A 20071-nucleotide genomic window follows, 5' to 3' on the forward strand; every position below is an offset into this window, starting at 1 on the left:
TATCGATTTTTCCAAGATGTTCAACAATTACAGTTAGTAGATGTGTGGACACAGCTTTAAACAGCAGTGAAACTCATCTGATATGTTTATGACTTCCGAGACCACATCAAGTCTGACCCTTGATTCAACATCGATGGGGTTAGTAAGTGCCACATCCAGTCTCATCTTAAAAACCTCCAGGGATGGAGAATCCACCACTTCCCTGGGCAGCCCATTCCAATGTCTGATTACTCTATCTCTAAAAAATTTCTTCCTAATATCTAACCTAAACCTCTCGTGGCACAGCTTGAGATTGTACCCTATTGTCCTACTGCTGGTTGCCTGGGAGAAGAGACTGACTGGCTACAACCTTCTTTCAGGTTGTTGTAGAGAGTGATGAGGTCACCTCTGAGCCTCCTCTTCTCCAACAACAAACAACCCCAGCTCCCTCAGCCTCTCCTCATAGGACTTGTGCTCGAGTCCCTTCACCAGCCTCGTTGCTCTTCTCTGGACCTGCTCCATCACCTCAATATCCTCCCTGAACTGAACTGCGTTGCTCACAACTGAAGGAAAGAAGATAGGAAGGAGCTTTAGGTAGCTAAGATCTGAGACTCTTGATTTTGAGGAAAGACTTGCTGCTAATCCGAATATTAGGAAAATCTCAGTTTATGTGACTTATAAATATACATGAACTTCTCCTTGGGGTCCTGCTGAGCCATGGGCAGCATGTGCTGCTGAAGGGAGGGAGAGCAGTTGGGTTTTGGTGTCCTCAGATCGCTGAGCTGAACTCCCTAAATAAACACAAGGCTGCTAAATTTTTCATCTGTCTTTCTCAAATAGAAGTTCTTAGTCTGACAGCTTTTCCTTTGCATTCTTAGGTATTACTACTTTAATAGCAATATTTGCTCCCCAGTGCCCTGACTTGGAGTTTAGGTTTCTCTGTGTACCCCTGGGGCTTTCTCTGCATGAGGGAGCCGAGACATCCCAAAGCTGTTGGCCAAAACCAACCTGTAATTTTCCTGTAAGTCGTTCTTCCATCACAAAATATTGTGTTGTAAAACCCAGGGTATTTCCTGAAGACATACTTCTCAGCAATATTTCATTCTAGAAAGAGCAAAACAAACAAACAAAAAATACTTACTTATGTTAAAACAGAGTTGGTTTAAATAAGATGTTACAATGAAATGTATTTATCCTATAAGGATGAAAAATGCAGCAAAGCATTTCAATAAAAGGTTCATTTAGGAACAAGTTACAGAGATTCTTTTGTCCACCTTTATTATGGAAAATATATTTAAGCTTGCAGAATTTGCTGTGAAGGGGGAAATCTTATTACAAGCCAGCTTTGTTTTCTCTCTCTGTGCTGCTTTGCTTTGTTTTATGCCTTGTATTAATGAGGTGTTCAGCTGTGGAAGAATTAATGTTTTCTCTGTTTGTGGTTGGCTTTTCGACTGCTTAAACTTATTTGCTGTGTGATATCTTTTCAGTCCAGCCTTCTGAAATGTATAACTTAGTTATACAATAATTCATAAAGATGCAATGTAGAGTTAATATCGAATATATAGAATGAGAGATGCAGTTGACTTTAGCTCTGGAGTCTCTTAAAAGACTGAGGAACTCACTGGCTTGGTGTTTGTCTGGAAGAGAACATGTCACTTGTAAAATAGCCATATTTAAACAGAAGCTACTCAGGGACTGGTGGACAGTTTGTTTAGGCCTTTTGGAGGATTTTTCCTTTAAAAATTTTGAACAGCATATTTTGTAGCACAAGCCAATAGAATAAGTCCTATGTTTCTGTGCAGGTTTACTTGCTGGTGACTGGGCTCTTGCTCGAGGGCCACAGGCCAAATGCCAATGCTCCCACCATGAAATGTGCATTCAGTTCCCCTTAAAATGTAAACCCCATGGAAAATTCACACAAATTATGAGAAACTGCTATGAACTGAACCATGAATTTTTAATATTCAGTTAACCTAAGGTACAAGCTGAGCTTAAAGTAAATTGCTTTATATTTTATACTCTGAGTAGTGCATGTAGTGATACATGAAGGGAAATAAAATTTCCAAAGAACTCTCTGCTTTGGGTTAAATAGGACAGTACTACAAACAGTCATCTGGGAGGCAGAATTGTACCAGATCTGTGTTTGGGCAGAAAATCTGGTGGTGCCTTTCATTGCCTGTCCATGTCTGGTGTATCACCTCCTGCTTGATCCAGATTCCTTGCACAGCCTCGGTGGCCAGTTGCAGCATGGGCTGCCACTCCTGCCTTCAGCAACAAGGTAGCAGACAAAAACTACTTATGGGGGATAGGAAGCTTGATAGGAATTCAAGCATCACTTCTCACCTGAATTACAGTGACCTTTTTCTTTCCTCCCTGATCTTTTAAGAGTTGAAATGTCAGAGAAAACAGTGCTTGAAGTGGCCTGTAATTTCCCCCAGGCTCTGCTGCTTCCCCTCCACACCGTATCCTGACAGGGAGGATAGCCTGCAGCAAAATATCTCCTAGCACTTGGGTACATGAGAGTAAATTGGTTCATTGCCTCTTTGGTTGATTGTTTTGTCCCATATTTTTGCCACTCCAACACAGAATAGTCTCCTGACCAGTTTAAGAGCATCCTGCACTCAAGTCCTTCCCCTGTCCAACCTCTGCCTCCAGTGGAGTGGGATCCCTGCCCTTAAGAGTGCAGCATCTGGGGCGGAGCTACCTGGCACCTCCTCACCAGGGCTAGTGGCTGCACAGCCAGGAAACATTCTGAGCAACATTTCCAGGAGATCGGGTCTGAATTACAAATGATCAGGGAGAGAAAGGCACAGATCTCTCATCAGCGCTATCTTGACAGAAGTTATGAACAAACCTGACTATCCCTGACTTTTACTCAGGGTACTGAGAGCAACACTGAAAAATATTCCTGCACATAAGCACAAACCCAAAGTGATATGTATTTCCTTTCACAGAAATGCAGCACTTAATTTTTGGAGTGTTTCTGCCACATATAAATATGTTTTTTCTGCCTGATATGATTCATTTGATGCAGGGATCCTTCTTTAGTCAGATGAGATACGACCGTTCCCAGTGCTTTGAAAAAGCAGGTGCCTTGGATACAGTGGAGAATCTGAGCCACCATAGGCACTGCTTGTGTTGGCTTTAGCAAAGAGGGCAAAGGGCCTTAGGGATGATGTCTGACACTCGGTAGCTTTGTAGGGATGGCACAGGTGACACATTTGCCTCCAGTCCTCCTCCAAGTGAGCAAGGTGTGGACTATCACCTACAGCATTTGAATGCTGCTTTACTTTGTCCATGACACATGGGATTCAGAGTATAGTAGGAGAGATGTATAGATTTGAACACTCCCATGCATAGCCTTATTCAGGTTAACTGAGGGCAAAATGTCCCACTGATGTTGTGATGACCAGGGGTGAACCCTGGAGGTCGCAGTGCAGGGACCAGGGAAACGCTGCCACCCAGCACGGGCGCCCTCAAACAGGGCTCCTTCCTCAGCTGATGCCTGGGGCAGTCGGCAGCTGCTGGGAAATTTGTAAGGCCTGAGCAATACTCTCTATTTTTTCACCAAGAAAGGGAAATACTGGGGAAAAGTTAAATTCTCTGCAGGAATTGCCTTCCCATTGATTTTATTTAACTAAGAATGAAAAGCACATTAAGCATAACTGGATTATTCTATGACTAGCATTGCTAATGGATCTCTGGAAAAATTGAGTTTACCTTAGGGTAATAATAAATGTACCTGGTACTGGAGATGGAACTGCAGTGCACAGAAAACTTGCACTGAAATACCGGAGCCTGCTTGTATGCCTCCAAAATAGGAAAAAGTAAAAACAATGAAACAGAAAACACCCAAACTCACGGCACCTAAACAGAAAATCAAGTTATTTTTATAGAGGCCAAACCAGAGACCCAATATTACAATGCAGGTACAGAAGAAATTCAAGTTTCTACATAAAAGCTTGTAAGTCAGCTGCTGCTGCTAAGGTACAAGAAAAACCCATCATGTGCGCAACTCATGGATGTAGAGAGATACAAATGGCACTTCGACCTAGAGTACATAAGAAATTATATTATTCCTAAACTTCCAGTGTTTGAAAAAGTTAACTTTTAATACTGGGAACATTTCGAAGTATTGAGGTGTAATGAAAGCACCAAGGCACACCTTGCCCAGGGTCTGGCTGGAGAAAGGGCAGGACCTGCTGTGCTGCCAGCCTGGGGGTGCACAAGGGTGGTCCTGTGGGTGTGTGAAAATGGGGGTCCCTCCAACGGGGCTTCCCATCACTGTGCGGGGCGGGACAGCTTCCCCCTCCAACACAGACCACATTACTGTGTTTTCTTAACCAGAAATAAAACACGCGGCAGGAATTCTGCAATCTACCCAGCTCACTGCTTTCAAGAAATGATATGTGCATACATGTTTTTAATTTGTAATTTTGGAAGGGAAAGGGAGGAGAATTCAGAATTAACTATGTGATTTGGCAGCCCCAGATTAGCCATGTTTCTATTCCCAATTGTAACCTTGTACGTGAATCAATTTTATTCAGAACAGCTTTGACTTAGCTATAAAATAACCCTTGTGATGTATATGACAAATTAAAAAATGGTCTGAAATTAATTTTTGACACATTCCTGTGGTAGCATTCAGGAAAAACACCCTGCTTAAAGAGCTGAGAAATTTGTCCAAGTGAAATTCTGCTTAAACCTGTGATTGTTGGTTGGTAATCCTGTTGTATTCAGGTAACTGTGCTGGTTACCATGGGTGCTGGTGTGCCACTGTAAAGTATCTCTCTGAAAACACTGTAGGCAGGAAAAATCCCAATTAAAATATGTGTTGCAGTGAGTTGTTTCAAGGTACTCAGCAGTTCTAGGTCAAAGTTGTGAAGGATTTTAGGCCTTTTCCACTGTTAGCAGATTTAAATTCTCTATTCATGACTCTGGTAACAACCTCCATGTTAATGCCATTTCATTGCAAGGAAAAAGTCACTGCCAAAAACCTGACCATTTCAATGAGTGTCTCATTCCCCTTCAGAGCAGCGCTGGGGTCAGTGATTTCTCCCTCCTGGAGCATAATTCATTCAAATAAATGTAAATCACTGTTTTATGTTGTCTGGTCAGTGTTTATAGATGTCAGTGTACACTACCGAAAAGGCATGTGGCAGATATTAAGGGAGGAATTGATGTGCTCTATGGAAATAAGAACAGGCAGGGTTTGGTTTTGGTTTATCCATGCTGCTGCACTGAGTGCAGCTACTATTGATTTCAATCCCACAAGTGTTTGACCTTTGTACAGCACAACTTGCCTACATTTTACAACTGAATTTGTTTTGCTTTGTACTTCGCATTCTTATTCCATTACTATGCTACTTCGAAAAAAAAAAATCAATGCAGTTTGTTAATTAAAGAAAGGAAAACTCATAATCTCCAACCCGGGATCAGAAAGCTGCTCTCGGGTGTCTGTGGTGGTCAGTGTAGCCTAACCCTGCTGGAATATGGCAGTGACACAACTGGGGATCACAGAATCACAAAACTGTTTAGGCTGGAAAAGACCTTTCAGATCACTGAGTCCAATTGTTAACCCAGCACTGCCAAGCCCACCACTAAATTATGTCCCTGAGTGCCACATCTACACAACTCTTAAATATCTCCAGGAATGGTGACAACCACTTCCCTGAGCAGCTTGCTCCAGTGCTTGACAACCTTTTTGGTGAAGAAAATTTTTCTAATATGCAATCTAAACCTCCCTGGTGCAACATTTCCTTCTGTCCAGTCACTTGTTACATGGGAGAAGAGATCAGCACAGGATGCACCATACTTTTGCAGCCGTGGGGCAGAGGCCCAGCTGACTGCAGAGGCACAGTAAAAAATGTATTCCTGCATTTTTCATTTGCATATAATATGTGTTGAGAAAGGTGAGAGAAAACTCGCTGACCTGTCCAATTCAGCCAAACCCAGTTCATGTTATTTAATTCTATTTAATCCCTCAGTCAGTATCAAATTCTGTGTGTCACCTTCCAGCCCATGGGCCTGTTGACTCTTGCCATATCTGCTGCCTGTGTGAGAAGGTGAGGGAATACAGAGCCTTCTCCCCTTTGAGTCCAGCTTAGTGCCACCACACAAATTTTGTTCTCCCATCTGGTGGGGATGGTGCATCAGGTGGGCTGCTCTGATACCTGCCATTTTCTGTTTTCCTTTCCACTGGTTTTGGCCTTGATCAGTGGGATGGCTGGATGAGAGGAGCCAAAACACTGTGCTAGGGCTACAGCCCTGCTGGGGCAAGGGAGAGGTGGGTATCCAGCGGCACTGGGTGCCAGGAGAGGGCTGAGGGGAGTGGGAACCAGGGTTAAGACCGAGATTGCTGCAATGGCACTGTGTCAGAGAGAGTGGCACCTCTGAGTCATAAGGGTTCTGCCATCGTGGCTCCCCAGCAGGAAAACTTGCTCATGCTGGGTCTGCTGGAGCCATAGTGAGAGTGGTGCTGCCAGCTGCGTGATCTGCAAATGCCCTTGTGTAAAACACAAAGACAGGGAGTAGCTGCAGTTACAGTAGTGTGTCTGAACTAGTGGTTAGTTTGTTTGTTTTTTAAACAGTAATTCAGCTGTTTTAGCTAACTGGATTTTAAGATGCTAAGCTGTTCATCTCTTTGGGCTTTCACATATCATAGTGAGATTTTTTTTCCTTCACAAGCCGAGTTCATGGAAAAAGCAATACTCCTACCTACAAGAATGGTACTTTCATCAAGTAGCATCACCAGTTAATACTTTCCTGGTTTCAGTTGCTCCCAACATATCAGTTCCACCCAGACCAAATTCAAAGCTTGTCTCATGGGGTACCAGTGACTGAACAGAGCGACCGCAGATCCTTCTGGTCAGAGTGAGTCCAAGTGAGCCACAGAGTAAGCAACAAACAATGAGTCTCTACCAAGGAGAACTTAAAACTGGGTGGATCCTCTGTGTTTTCTTTATGCTGGCTGAGGAGGCATTTGTACAGGCTGGGGCAGTGCCATGTCCGGGAGCTGCATGTGGCTTGAAACAATGATTTGCAGCAGTGGCCTGAGAGCTAAACACTCCGCTGCTAGTGCTGCTCATTTTCTGTTCAGTTAATACACTTTCCTCAGCAAAACAGCTCATCACCTCTTTGCTTTTTGAGTGCGAATAGACTCAGCTTTTCCCCCATCACCTGCCAAAAGCTTTGGCTTTGTGAGAGCTGAACTTCTTTCCACTACAAAAACTGGAAGGAACCTAACAAGTCAGCACAGTGCGACACCAAAACTTCACATTACAAAACAGGAAGAGACCCCTCTTCTTGTGTTTTCTTGTTTATTGTAAAACAGATTCAAAGCCATCATATAAGGCCCTCCCCTCATCGGTGTATGATCTAACTGAAAATTTGGTTATGCATCCTCTGAGCTGTGCAAGATCTTGAATGAGGAATGACCTTTGCTGTCCCTTCTTGCATGCCTTAGTCAGCTTTTGTGCAGTAGGGGCCAAGAAGAAATACTCAAAGTATTACACTGGACACTATGGCACAAAGGCTGCCATTGGGCATTGATTGATGAGGAGTCACATTATGGCAGCTTTCTCAGCATGAAGAATGAAAGCCCTGCTCTGATTGGGGTGGCTGCTGTGCCCCTTCCTCCATATCACCCCATACTGCCTGACATAGAATTGTAGAATGGTTTGTGTTGGAAGGGACCCTCAATATCATCTAGTTCCAGCCTCCGTGCCATGGGCAGGGACATCTTCCACTAGATCAGATTGTTCAAAGCTTCATCCAACCTGGTCTTGAACACTTCTAGGGAAGGGGTATCTGTCTCCTTTTCCTTCAGGCAGATGGTGGCCCTCAACAACCAGAGATGACTTTTTTTTTTAAGCAAGGATTGGAAATGCATTTCCGAATAGCTCTTCTCCCCCTAAACACATGCAAGTTGGGGAGCACGGTGAGCCAGTCTGGGCAGCTGTAGTCCAAGCCCAGGAATAGTCCTTCCCAGCATCTGATCCATAAATGGCTGAACATCTTTTATGCATCCATCAGCCTGACACTCACAGACCCCCTGGTTCCTGGAGCCAGCTGGGAGGGTGTGTGTGTATATTGCAACCATTTCTTGGACATAAGGTCACTGAAGATAACCTTGACCTGCGGCACTCCCCTCTGACTCCACTGTGCCATCTCTTCTGCTGCCATAAGAAACGTCCCCAGGTAGACTTTTTTATTATTTTCATTCTGTTTTTAAAATATGTAAGCTGGATTGGCTTTTGCACTCCATTTTTCCTGCAGGGAGCAGGAGGGGGAGTGGCAGGGTGCTGGCTAAGTGGGTGGCAGGGTGTTCCTGCAGCCACTGGGAGTGGGATTGGCTGCTCTTGATGGGTGCTCAGGCAGAACTGTGAGGTTGGTGGCTCCTTGTGTGGGTTCTTCAGGTACAGAGGGACTTGAGTGAGCTTAAAGCAATGGTGTAGGAGCAACTTAAAGCAAATTAGGTAGGAGCCCGTCTGGGAACAAATGCTTCTTCAGCCAAGAGCGTGATGGGACTTGATGCAGTGTGGGGTAGCTGGGGGTTGCTTTTGTCCCCTTGTGTGGGAGGTAGACAGGCAATCCATGTTGGAAGACATGGCAGCAAAACTACACAGACAGAACTATTTTCTTTATTATAAAGATACACTATGAGGAACAAACTTGAATGTATACTGAAGCTTGTAATGGTACATGCCAAAAATGTACAGTACTATACATAAAAGTGCATTGTCACAACAGATTAACAGTACATTTCTCTTTGAGAACTGTGATTTTTTCATGTTTTTATTTGTTCTTCAAGAGTGGAAGGAATGCAATGGGAATGCAGCCATACACAAACAGGAAAGGATGCAATGGAAATGCAACAGTACAAGAGCAAAGCTAAAGCTCCTCTAAAATTTAAAGGCACTTTCACATGTACATACTACAGATGTACATTGACACAAGTAGGTAACAGTCAACAAGCAGGAAGCTACCAGTACTGCAATTCATCAAACTTGACAGTAAAGGACAATACTGACTGGATTAGGTGTGCAGGAGTTACCCTTTAGTACGCCTGTAGTTGTAGCAGTCTTTCCTGTTACATATCCACTTACTATACTTTAAAGTATCTATAATAACCATCGAACTACACATTTAACTGTGTGAATGCACTAAGTGGATGCATTCACTAAATGCACTGTTTCTAATATTTTCTTTTGCTAAACAATTTCTAATATAAGCATTATGGAGTCCAGTATAGTTATTTAAACATACAAAATTCCCTATGCAATTTAAAGATACAGGTATCCATCTCAATTGTGCCAGGTGGGTTAATTTAAAAATGCTAGACTAAAACTGCATGTAAATGAAAGCTGAAATTCCAGTTTTGTTCCACTGAGTCTAGTAAACTGGGAAAATACTTGAAAATATCTCTGGTCCTAACCAAGTGAGTAGACCCTACAGACTAGAGTGGTGTGCAGCTGGTCTGACTTAGGTTCTGGCCCTGGTGTTAGGACTGGGCAGTACAGTCGAGAAGGATGGAGGTTCACTGACTGATGCTGCACAGCCCTTTCTGGTGGCTTAAGACTTAGCCTTTAACCTAGATATGTGTGAAGTCTGTGGCTGGGTTGAAAAGGGTTTGCAAATACAAGCAGCAGTTTGAGACTCAGAGGTTCATGGGGTACTTTTCACACCTGGGGCTTTGTATTGCATCATCTGTCTAGAGGGTGTAAATCAGAGTAGGAATAAGCTCCTCCTATATAACAACAGGAAATTACTCCTGTCACCTCAGCAATTATGTCTATCAAAGTTTGTCACTACTCTTCTCCCCCCAAACTCAATTGTTTAGGTACAGTGAGTGGTACAACTTCAAGCTTTCCAACAGTGAGATTGTACAGAACATGTGGAAAGACAGATCTCAATTACATTCAGTTGTACTCCTGTAGGTGGACCACATGTGATTTTTTCCCCATTTTCTTCACTGAAACTTACTTTATGGATTGGATATTGGAAAATATCTTCACAGAAATAATATTATGGCTTACTGTTGCAATGTGCAAACGAGCTGTATGTTAAGTTCACGCCTAACAAAGCTTAACAGAGCGCTAAGGAAAGTTGACAGTTGTCACTCACACAGACATAAGAAAGGTATTGATTTCTGTCATTTAAGAAAGAGGGGAAGGGGAGGGGAAAGAGGTTATGGAAAACTTTAGTCAGCTTGAATCTAGGCAGTATAAACTCAGCTGTCCTGTGAGTGACTCCTGCACTACTGGCAGGATGCAGTCCCTCTTCAGGGTTCCTGCCTTGCTGCCATCAGCACAACTGAGCGTTTGCACCGTGCAAGGCAGTCAGTGCAGCTGGGTCAGCTCGAAACTCTGACTATTACAACTCAAATCGTGTCTTTAATTGGACATTGAGCAATAAAGTCAATGGGATAGTTTTCTGAATTACTGTGTAGATGGTCCTTTTAATCGCCTATCAGCCTGCCTAATGGACCAACAGGTTCGTGCACTCCCCAGAGCCTGGCTTGCTTAACTATGAACTTGAAATGAATTTAGCTTTCATGAAAAATGTGGTATCGGGGAATGAAGGTCTAGCTTCATGGGAAAAGGTATGCTATTACAGAGGGCAGCAAAAGTTATTTTCTAGATATATCCTGGAGATGTGCTTCAGCTGTGTCCTGGAATGCTGCTTTGTATCGGTGAGAGCCATGTGAACTCCAGCTCCATCCAGTGCTTGCCTCTAGTGAGACTGCCAACAAGAAAGCTAAAACTCGGTGCCAATTACGAGTTGTGAGGGTTTGGTGATTATTTTTTTTGGTGTGTCTTAAATTTAAGAAATGTGGCCTGAGATGACTTAGACATTCCATACAGCCACTTAATCCTCACATGCTAGATTTCAGTTCTTACTAACCTGCTTGAGATTTGGTGACCCAGAAATGAGAGGCCCCACCTCCCCTGAACCTCCCCCACCCCTTAGTTTTGTGCAGGATCTGTTATTATATAGCTACAGTAAGAGTGTGAAGTACGGTACGACATGGCAAGCCGTTTGTGATCTGTGTTGGTTTTATTACAAATGGTGCAGCATCAAGTTTTCAAGTAAGTCTATGTTTGTTTTTTAAAACTGTGCACAGTTGTCCAGTTTTTCTTTTAATTGAAACCATACAAAATACAAATGCCCATGTTAATGTAGCTACTTTCATACAGTACATTCAAAAACACTGAAAAACAAAGCCTCTCCAGTTACAAACATGAACAAATGAAGTTATGGACCCCTGACTTCTATTGTTAATCCATCCCTTTCACTAGCATACCACAGCTGGGCACCATGGGTGGCTGAGCTGTCTACATTGTGCAAGATTTGTCAGCTGGGCCCTGGGAAGGAGGGGAAGGTCCTATGCTAGGATTTGTTTTTGGAAGAACAATAGGTTTTGGCCTAAGAGCAGGAGGTTTCAGCTGCACTCCCATTCTAGGGGCCACCATGGGCTTGAAAGTACTCATGGTGTCACTGGAAGAACTAGTGCTACGGCGGATCTGAGGCTCAGAGCTCCTTAAAACAACGCTGTGGAGAGGGCTGAGCGACTCCGTGGAGGTGGCAGGGATGGGAGTGTTTTTCATTTGTTCCAAGGTGTCCAACACGACATCAGGGGCGTGTTTTGCTGAGCTCTGCCTCTCCAGCTCACGGAGCTCGTTCAGTGCTGTGTTCATCGTCTCCTCGATGTCCTGGGTCAGAGCACAGAGAGAGGCACATCATTCCAATTGCTACTGAATGCATAGCACCAGAGGAGCAAGGGGAGGGGGCGGAAAATGCATGAATTAATTTGCCAATCATCCTCTAATAATTACTATAGTGCTAAAACCAATTTCCACCAGACTTCTTTAAAAGACACTACAATTGACAAGATGGCAGCTTTAGCTGGACATTATAAATATTTAACCTGTTTACATGAGAGAATCAAAAACAATACAAAAATCTGCAAGCCATTTATTAAGTGACTGTCAGGGCAATGAATATTTGCTTAGCAGTGTTTTAGTGGTGAAGATTTCTGTCATCTCTTGCGTACTGACAACTGTAAAGATTCTAGTCCATTTGCTAACTCTTAGCTAACTGCTCCTCTCATCTAATGCTTCAGGTGTTCAGGAACTGTATTCTCTCACATGGATTATAAAACCTGGTTTTCTAAGAAAATAAAGCTTGTGTGCCTATCAGCTCTTGTCTCCTTTAGTTTCACCAAGTTAAATTTTAAACAGAAAAAACTTCAAGATATTGTTCAGTATGCATGCCTAAGAAAAATTATTTTTTTCATCAGGATTTCTGGCATGAATGCTAAAAGAATGCACCAAGACACTGGTTTACTGCTTTTTGGTGGTACTGAGATACAACTAAGGTTAAAATATCTGGTGTTCCCTGTCTGCTCACAGTAACTTTCACACAGTTCAATCAAAGTTTGGGTTCTCTCACTGCTAAATAATCAGTAGTCTAGGCATAAAACAATAGATAGTGTAAGCCAAACACCACTGTATGTACTTCCAGGAAAGTAAATAAATAACTTATAATAAAATAAAATGATAGCAACATTTACAGTTTCTAACCCTAATACATGGTTCAGCTTTCTGACTAAGCATGACAGTTCCTTCTATTCCTTGCTGGAAGCAGAGTTTGAAAGCAAGAATTACCAGTACATTAAATTTTAAAACATGAGTGTCAGTGTTATTGTAAAATGTGTTTGCAATCACACTGCACCCTCACGGTGCCCCTAGTAATGTTATCCTGCCTAGACAAAATGTGAGTTCTGAAGACAGAGGTATCTATTTGCTCAAGAGCTGTCACTAGCTCAGTACAACAGACCAATCTGATGATTGGGGTGCTCCCTATTCTATCCTTCTCACCTCTCCACTGCCAGGAATAAGACTGGTAAGTGTTCACACAGGGATAAGATGGCCCACGATTTACGCAGGTGCAACATCTTGCATGTTATGTTCTACTACAGGCACCAAAATAACATACAGTATGAACTATACATGAACTATATGAAAACCATGTGAAATCCACAGGAAGCTGGACAGTCAATCAGGGCTTTGAATGGTAATGGTCACTACTAGCCAGTCAGAGCACTTTTCTCCTTACCACAATACTGAGAAAGAATTGAACACTAATTATATGCAAGACAGAATAGGCCAGCCTTCAACAGCACACAGCGATCTACACAGCATTGTAATCATATACTGTCTTAGTATTCTGTGTGGCAGAGGTAATTTCATTACAGTATAATGGGAAACAATTTCTTTTTATTGCTTCTGCAATCTTTACTCCCCCTTGTGCTTCTTCTATTCAGGATAACTTAATGCATCTTCTTTCACACACACTCTGTTTTGAAAGCTAAGTAAGATATTCCCCTGCACACACCTTCCTACCAGTGCATGTGCTCCGTGTTACTCAATGAGATTTGCTTCTCAGAAAATCAAACGGTGACATAAAGAAAAAAGACACAAACCTGAGCTATTGACTCTGGGTCCAGTGGTTTATGGTCATTGAAACCTGTGTACTGACCAGATGACGTAGACCTTCTAATTGGAGGGCTATCGATCTTCTTCAGAGAATCGTGCCTGCTGATGTTGGTGAGACTGCCGTGTCCAGGCCTGCGTCGCCTTTCAGGGCTGTCGGCATTGAGGTTGCGATTTTGAAGGAGGGCTCTGGAACTGCAGTGAGCTGCCAGGTTGGGGGAACCCAGCTCCAAGGCTGAGTTGGAGAGAGGGTGAGGTGGGTGTACTGGGCAGTGGCTGTCACTGCTCCTGCCTGGGCGTCTTAGAGGAGGTGGAGGTTCTGATCTCTTTCTTTGCCTGCACCAATGAAGAAGTGGTTATAGGACAACTTGTAGCGATCTACCATAAACATGTGGAGGAGCAATTACTGTGTTACCTGAGCCGTGAGCAATACTAGTGAAACATGTCATGCTGAAGCTTACCTTCCTAAATAAACATCAGAGTGACGGTCAGTAGGAGAGTTCATGTCCTTTGATGATGACTTATCCTCAGTTATGGGTCCACTGCTGGCCTCACTGTCTGCTTTTTGGCTCAGTGTATCTGAGAAAGTATCATCCCTGAAGAGAAGACACATGATGAGGTGAGAAGTCAGTGACTGAAATGTGACAGAGCACCTTGGTACTCCCAGCTTTTAATTCCCTTAGGAAAGGCAGGCACGTTATAATGCACTAAGCCCTTGTATGTCTCCCAGAATTGCTTATAATCCTGTTTACTGAGCTCTTTACACTTTGAGTGCAACCTTTCTGTAAAGAAGAACTTTGTCATCCTTGGCAAAACACATGCTTAATACTGTAAAACAAGAGTTCAGGGTTGCATTTCTCCAGTTTTTGCTATTCTGAAGTTAAAAGTCAGCAATTGCTACAAAGAGATACTCAAAATAAAATAGGTGCAGCAGTATCTCTCTTATACTGGGAACATATCCATAAAAGTAGCTTAGCCTAGTAGTAGTTTTTGATTGAGTTGTCAATTCAGGGCAATAAAGACAGAGGTATCTTGCCTAGAAGGCAAATGTTTAATCTGTCTGAGCCTTCACGCCACTGACCCACTTGGAAAACACTGCTAAATGCTTCAGATTTTACATCCCACCAAGAACCTAGTCACCAGACATTACTTACATATCCTGCACCACTATGTACTGGTGAGGGACAAGACCATCAATTCCATTGTGCCTTCCTTCCCACCAGTCTTCAGATGCTCGGTGATAGAGCAGAAGGGAAGCTCCTTTCTTGAAAGAGAGTTCTCGTGCAGATCTTCCCACGTAGTCGAACTTGGCAATAGCTTCTATGGGCTCGCACTCTGTGTGGGGAGGGAAGAAGAACAGATACCAGATTTCACTGGTTTATCTGCTCATTTTGTTTTCATAAACCCCATTTTTTGCATTTTCTCAGTGCTCATTCTGAGCAGAGATGACAGAGATCAGCTGAACTAAGGCAGACTTTAGGCAGCAGTTATAATGTGCCCCTTACAAAGAAACACAATCAACCGGTGTCCCAAGTGAGAAACATCTGGCTTGCTTCACAAGCTGCAGAAAACAGAACTGCATACTCAAATGTTACAACAACTGTTGCTGTAAGGGCTCCTGCATTGCTGGGGAGTGGGATGGAGGCCAGCCAATAAAGACCTCTGAAACTAAACCGAATAATCAAAGGTCTGAGGAACCAGTGTGATAAAGGAAAAGTAAGTAGGAGGGCCTTTAATATCTGCAGCGGCAAAGGAAGGAAGACAAAATTACCCTGTGCATTAGTAGGGATACTCTGCGTAACTGGGTTATGGGACTTCTTTTAAGTGACAAATGAGCAGATCTAGGGAAAAGCTGATGTTTTACCCAACGCTGAAGCCTAGTGCTTTAATCTGCTTCCTTAAAGCCCTTTTTGAGCGAGACAGACGGCTCCAGACTACCTAAGGATGACCCCTCCACAGGGGCAGACCCTGTGTGGCCTCAAGTTGCTTAAAGCAGCTCTGCCTGCTCCAAAATCCCGAGCTGCCCTGGTTTCTGCAGGAGAGGCTGGTGTTTTCTGAAGCCAACCATTAGCTACAGCAGTCCTGGCTAATCTTCTGTCAGTATGTTGGTAAATTCAGCCCCACACTGGTAATGGACTCCACCCCATAACCTATGCCTGGGATGGAAACCTACTGGTGTCAGCACAGGGCCCCTGTAGGTATCTTGAGAGCTGTGTGTGGGCATCAAGGAAACAGCCTTTAGTTTCTTCTACACAAAACAGAAAGCACCTGAGCTCAAACAGATTAAAATTTGTCATCTCAGTCTCAAACATAGAGAACCTGCAAAATACAGTTCTAAAAATCACACACTTTGATTATTCCAACAACTCAAGAGTCCCCTAAATGACTAATTTCTTTACGTAATTAGAGCAATATTTAGATGGAAATTAACATCTGGGCTAATGACTAGCATAGCAACTGTCTGTCTGGTGCAAATTAAAATCACTGAGGTTGTAATTCCCCAAAGAACCAGGCTGGTAATGAAAGTCACTGTCCCTTTAGGACAACATTTTGCACAGGAATGTCTTTTTAAAATTAACTTCATGCTGCAGCATGAAAACATAATGATAGCACCTTATTGAGGTTATAGTTTGCAGCTCATTTTTTTAATAACCTGTCGAGCCTGCGGAAGGCTATCTTGTGGTTTGCTGCTTCTGCAGTCACGTTAAGAGCTTCTGTCAGTGACAAACTGCAGAGTGTTTAGAAGTTACCAACTCAGAAACTTTCCAGAAATGGAACAGAGTGACATGGGGAATTCACTGTTAGAAACGCTAAAGTAATGTACGGTGGTAGAAATTACTTCAATTACATAAATACAAATAAGAACCTAGCACTAACAGTATTAATTTCTCAAAATGCATCCCTACTGGATACCTATGGAAGACCAGACCTAAGCATGTTTTGTCTCACATGTTCTCAGTATTGCTACAGGAAAGGTGTGATCGCAGGAAGGGCAGCGCTGTGCTGAGCCAACTCCCTGCTCCACCCCAAGACTCATGCTCAGTACCCCCCATCCAATTCATCTCCTGGAGAAGGGCAGGCTATGCACATGTGAACAAAACGCACAGAAGTCTAATTTACCTAGCAGGTTGCACCAGGTGAACTACAAAAGGGAGCAGATTGGGCCCCCTCGCTCTCTTTTTTTGTCTCTCTTTTCTCTGTCTCTTTCTCTTTTGTTTTCTTTTCTTGCTACCTCAGCTCTGGACCATCCATGCGGCAGCACCAGCGTGGGATCTGAGGACTGGTGATATTCTTTGTCTTCTTCCCTTGCTTTGCCTGGGCAAAGCACGCCTATCATATCCTACCCCATACTCCATTTTGAAGTTTGTTGTGGGAGTGGGCAGCTTGTGGAGGTGTTTGTGGCTTATAAGCCAACACCCTTGAATATTAGTTTGTTGTGGCTTGTGAGTCAGCACCTTTGCTTGTGTGTTGTGGGAGCTGAGAACTTACTTCATGAAGTGTACAGTACAAAATTAAAGGTTTGTTCACCTCCACTCTTGTGGAGGGAAGTCTATTGTAAGAAATTTAAGGGTGTGTTAGCCAATACCTTTTGAGTCTAAATATTGGACTGGTTGCCAAAGTTATGGAGACTGTACAATAAAACAGTTCTCTGACATGTGTCTGGTGTCTCTTCTCAGCCTGATGAGAATTTATAATGAACATCATGGCTCCTACCAATGGGTCATCACAATGGCTTGCTGACAGGCATTCCTTGGTGGGTGGGTGGGGGCTGACAGGTTTCTTGGTTTTATGATTTTAAGCAAAGAAAATGTATTGACGTAGAAAGAAACATTCTGGAAAACTAGGAAATCTTTAATGGTGGTATGATATTCTAATACGCTACCTTGTTGTCATTTCTAGATATTAGCTCTACAGTCTACCTGAACAGACAAAGTGACTATAGGCACAGAAAGACATCATTGCCAAATGAAAAGAAATAAAACCAAACATGCCTTTATCTTGCCTTATGTTTAAGAGGGCAATATGAAATCAAACAACAATAATTTAACACTGACCAAAGAACGCAGTTTTTACACATATCATGCGTATTGCTCATGGAATTTGTTATAACAAGGTATCACTGGAATCAGGTAAGATTGAAAAGGAGCAGACATTTGTATGAATTGTTCTCAGGCTGCAGCTAAGCTACGGGTTATGGTAGAGGGAGTCAAGAATTCAGAAACAAATCTTCCCAGGTTTCAGAGAGTCAGTCACTCACTAACGGGTAGTACTTTAAAATGAGAAAAAAAAAATTCTACCGAACAAAAAAACTTTACAATAAGTCCTAAGATCCCAAATTTCCTGCACGTATTTTCCTTTGACATTTTCCGAAGTTAGGTTGTAGTGGTCATGAGTACTGGATTGACTGATAAACCCCTACACAGATTAGCTATGGAATTTCCCATTTCTCTGCTGACTTCAACAGATCATACATTATCCCATATTTAAGTATACAAATCTTTTTATTTACAAATTAAGTTCTATCTCCCTCAGTGGAATTATGCTAATCTAAGTATCGTGTACAATGGGAATTGTATGGTTTCACTGCCTGAAAGACTCAAATACTTTTTCAGAGGTTGAAAGGAAGTTGTCCCACTAGAACCAGCTGTATGAACTGGTAATGTACCCAAAATGGATGTGACTTTTGAGATGTGTAGATCAGATTGCCTGGGTAACAAATCCCTCCTCCTCAGGAAGGAGTACCCAGGAGATTTCACACAGATTTCTTAACAGGACAAAAAATAAATTCAGCCAGTTTTTACTATGTCGAAAGGGGCATTTTCTTTGCTTGAATGTTGCTTTTAGGCAGAAGAAACAGAGATAAAATTTCCTATAGCAAATAGTATTGAGACTGTACTTAAATAGTAATTCACCTTGCTACAAGTCAAGCCTTAATAGTGGAAATCAAAGTACCATGACAGTTACTCCAAGAAATAAATGCATTTTGGAAAGTTAAGCCACTTAATAACACGGTTACTGAATGACAGACAAGAATTTCCAAAAAGCTAAGGTGATGAAAGCTAAAATTGGGATCTGTAACTCAAATTCCGTGTGATACTGAATATCTAACAGTAAAATTGACAGCTGAGAGGAAAGTGTAATTGCACTGCTCTGTCCATACCTGAGGGCATTCACCAGCAACAGCAAGAAGTATTTGATGACATACAGGATCTCACCAGCTATCATCTCTAGTGAATCAGGCAATGCTATGGAAGTGAAAAATTAGGACAAACTGAAGAACTGTGGGAAAAACTTCCACTGCTTGGAAGAGCAGAAAGGACAGAAGAAACATAAGTGTTAATTTTAATTTTGGGATTGGAGTGCCAGATGTAGGACTAACCTCCCAACAGAAGTGACAGCACTAAAGTGGCACTTGGCTGCCTCTACACATCAAGGCACAAGGAGACAGAGAAAGGAGGGGAGACCATCTGCACTTATTCTGGGGGGGTTGCTGTTGCTCTGCTCTGTGTTTCCTCAGTTTTCCCAGGTGTACTCTGTGTGTCAGGAAAAAAGTATGTCTTTTAATATCCTGGGAAAATTGTATCCCCCAATGCCTTTATCCTCTTCTGCATCCCATCAGAGAATAGAGTGGGGCTTTGCAACTTCAGAGTCCTGTCCTCAGAACAGCAGTTCTCTCTCACTGGCAACAGCAACATCAAAGAAACATTGCAAGGTGTTGACAAAGCAGAATTTGGCAAAGTGTTGATCACAGCATGCACTACTGAAAAGCAAGAAAATGACTATGTGTTGGGGACACAAAAATGACTTACAGTCTGACATGTCCCTGTAATTTTTGTTTTCAGCAGAACTACCATCTAAATTTTTACTCTACATTTATGACATATCTGTGAAGAGTATGATATTAGTTGCATGTATGTTTTCCTAGGAGAACTCCATCTGTTTAACTTCCTCAGGAAATGCTTACTTCCTTTGAAAACAAATCTAGTCAGCCTTTTCCATGTGACTCCAATAAGAATAAAAAATTTCCAGCAATTTGAAGGTAAAGGAAATATGCTAAAAACTGGTTCAGCAAAACAATGTCCTTTGAATCTTTACTGCAGAGGCACTTTCAGGTAAAGGTTCGTCTGCAGCAAAATTACAGATAGATTTTTTTTTTTTTCTCAGCTAAAGTACAAATGTACTGAACTTCACAAATTAAATTTCATTTCCAGATTTAGGAGAAAGAAAAAACTTATGTGTTTTCCTTATGGGATACTTTCTGCACATTTAAAAGAAGACTGAAAATACTACAGTAAAATGCATCTTCTCTTCCTTCCCTCTTCCCTTTCCAGTGATCAGCTGAAATATATGAACATCAGTAACCTTAGGGAAAAAAAAGGCAATTTATATGTTTAAAATAAAGCAGTTATGAAGTATTTATATGCTCAGTTATAAGTTCCAGCTCTCTTTCCCCCAATCTACCGTATTTTACCTCTGCACACATAATTTAATTTTCAATTTTCATAAAGTCTGGTTGTTTTCTAAATTATAATTAAACATTTCTAGTACTACTGCCACAGCCTCTAAAGATGGGTTTATTCTAGTAGGCACAGAAA

General features: G+C 42.3%; 1 protein-coding gene across 2 annotated transcripts in view; it reads right to left on the reverse strand.

Annotated features, from left to right (window-relative positions):
• Positions 1–8601: 8601 nt before the first annotated feature.
• SRGAP1 (SLIT-ROBO Rho GTPase activating protein 1) overlaps positions 8602–20071 on the reverse strand; it is a 137095-nt gene continuing 125625 nt past the window's right edge. For both annotated transcript variants that reach the window (XM_018080691.2, XM_018080690.2), the window contains exons 19-22: positions 14630–14810; positions 13937–14071; positions 13466–13811; positions 8602–11693 (exon numbers count right to left, since the gene is read on the reverse strand). In XM_018080691.2, the coding sequence (XP_017936180.1) occupies positions 11316–11693; positions 13466–13811; positions 13937–14071; positions 14630–14810 (1040 nt within the window). In that variant the 3' untranslated portion in view covers positions 8602–11315. The remainder of the gene's footprint in view (positions 11694–13465; positions 13812–13936; positions 14072–14629; positions 14811–20071) is intronic.

The sequence above is a fragment of the Manacus vitellinus genome, unplaced genomic scaffold, assembly GCF_001715985.3.
Source record: "Manacus vitellinus isolate BGI_N305 unplaced genomic scaffold, ASM171598v3 scaffold_5_pilon, whole genome shotgun sequence".
NCBI lineage: Eukaryota > Metazoa > Chordata > Aves > Passeriformes > Pipridae > Manacus > Manacus vitellinus.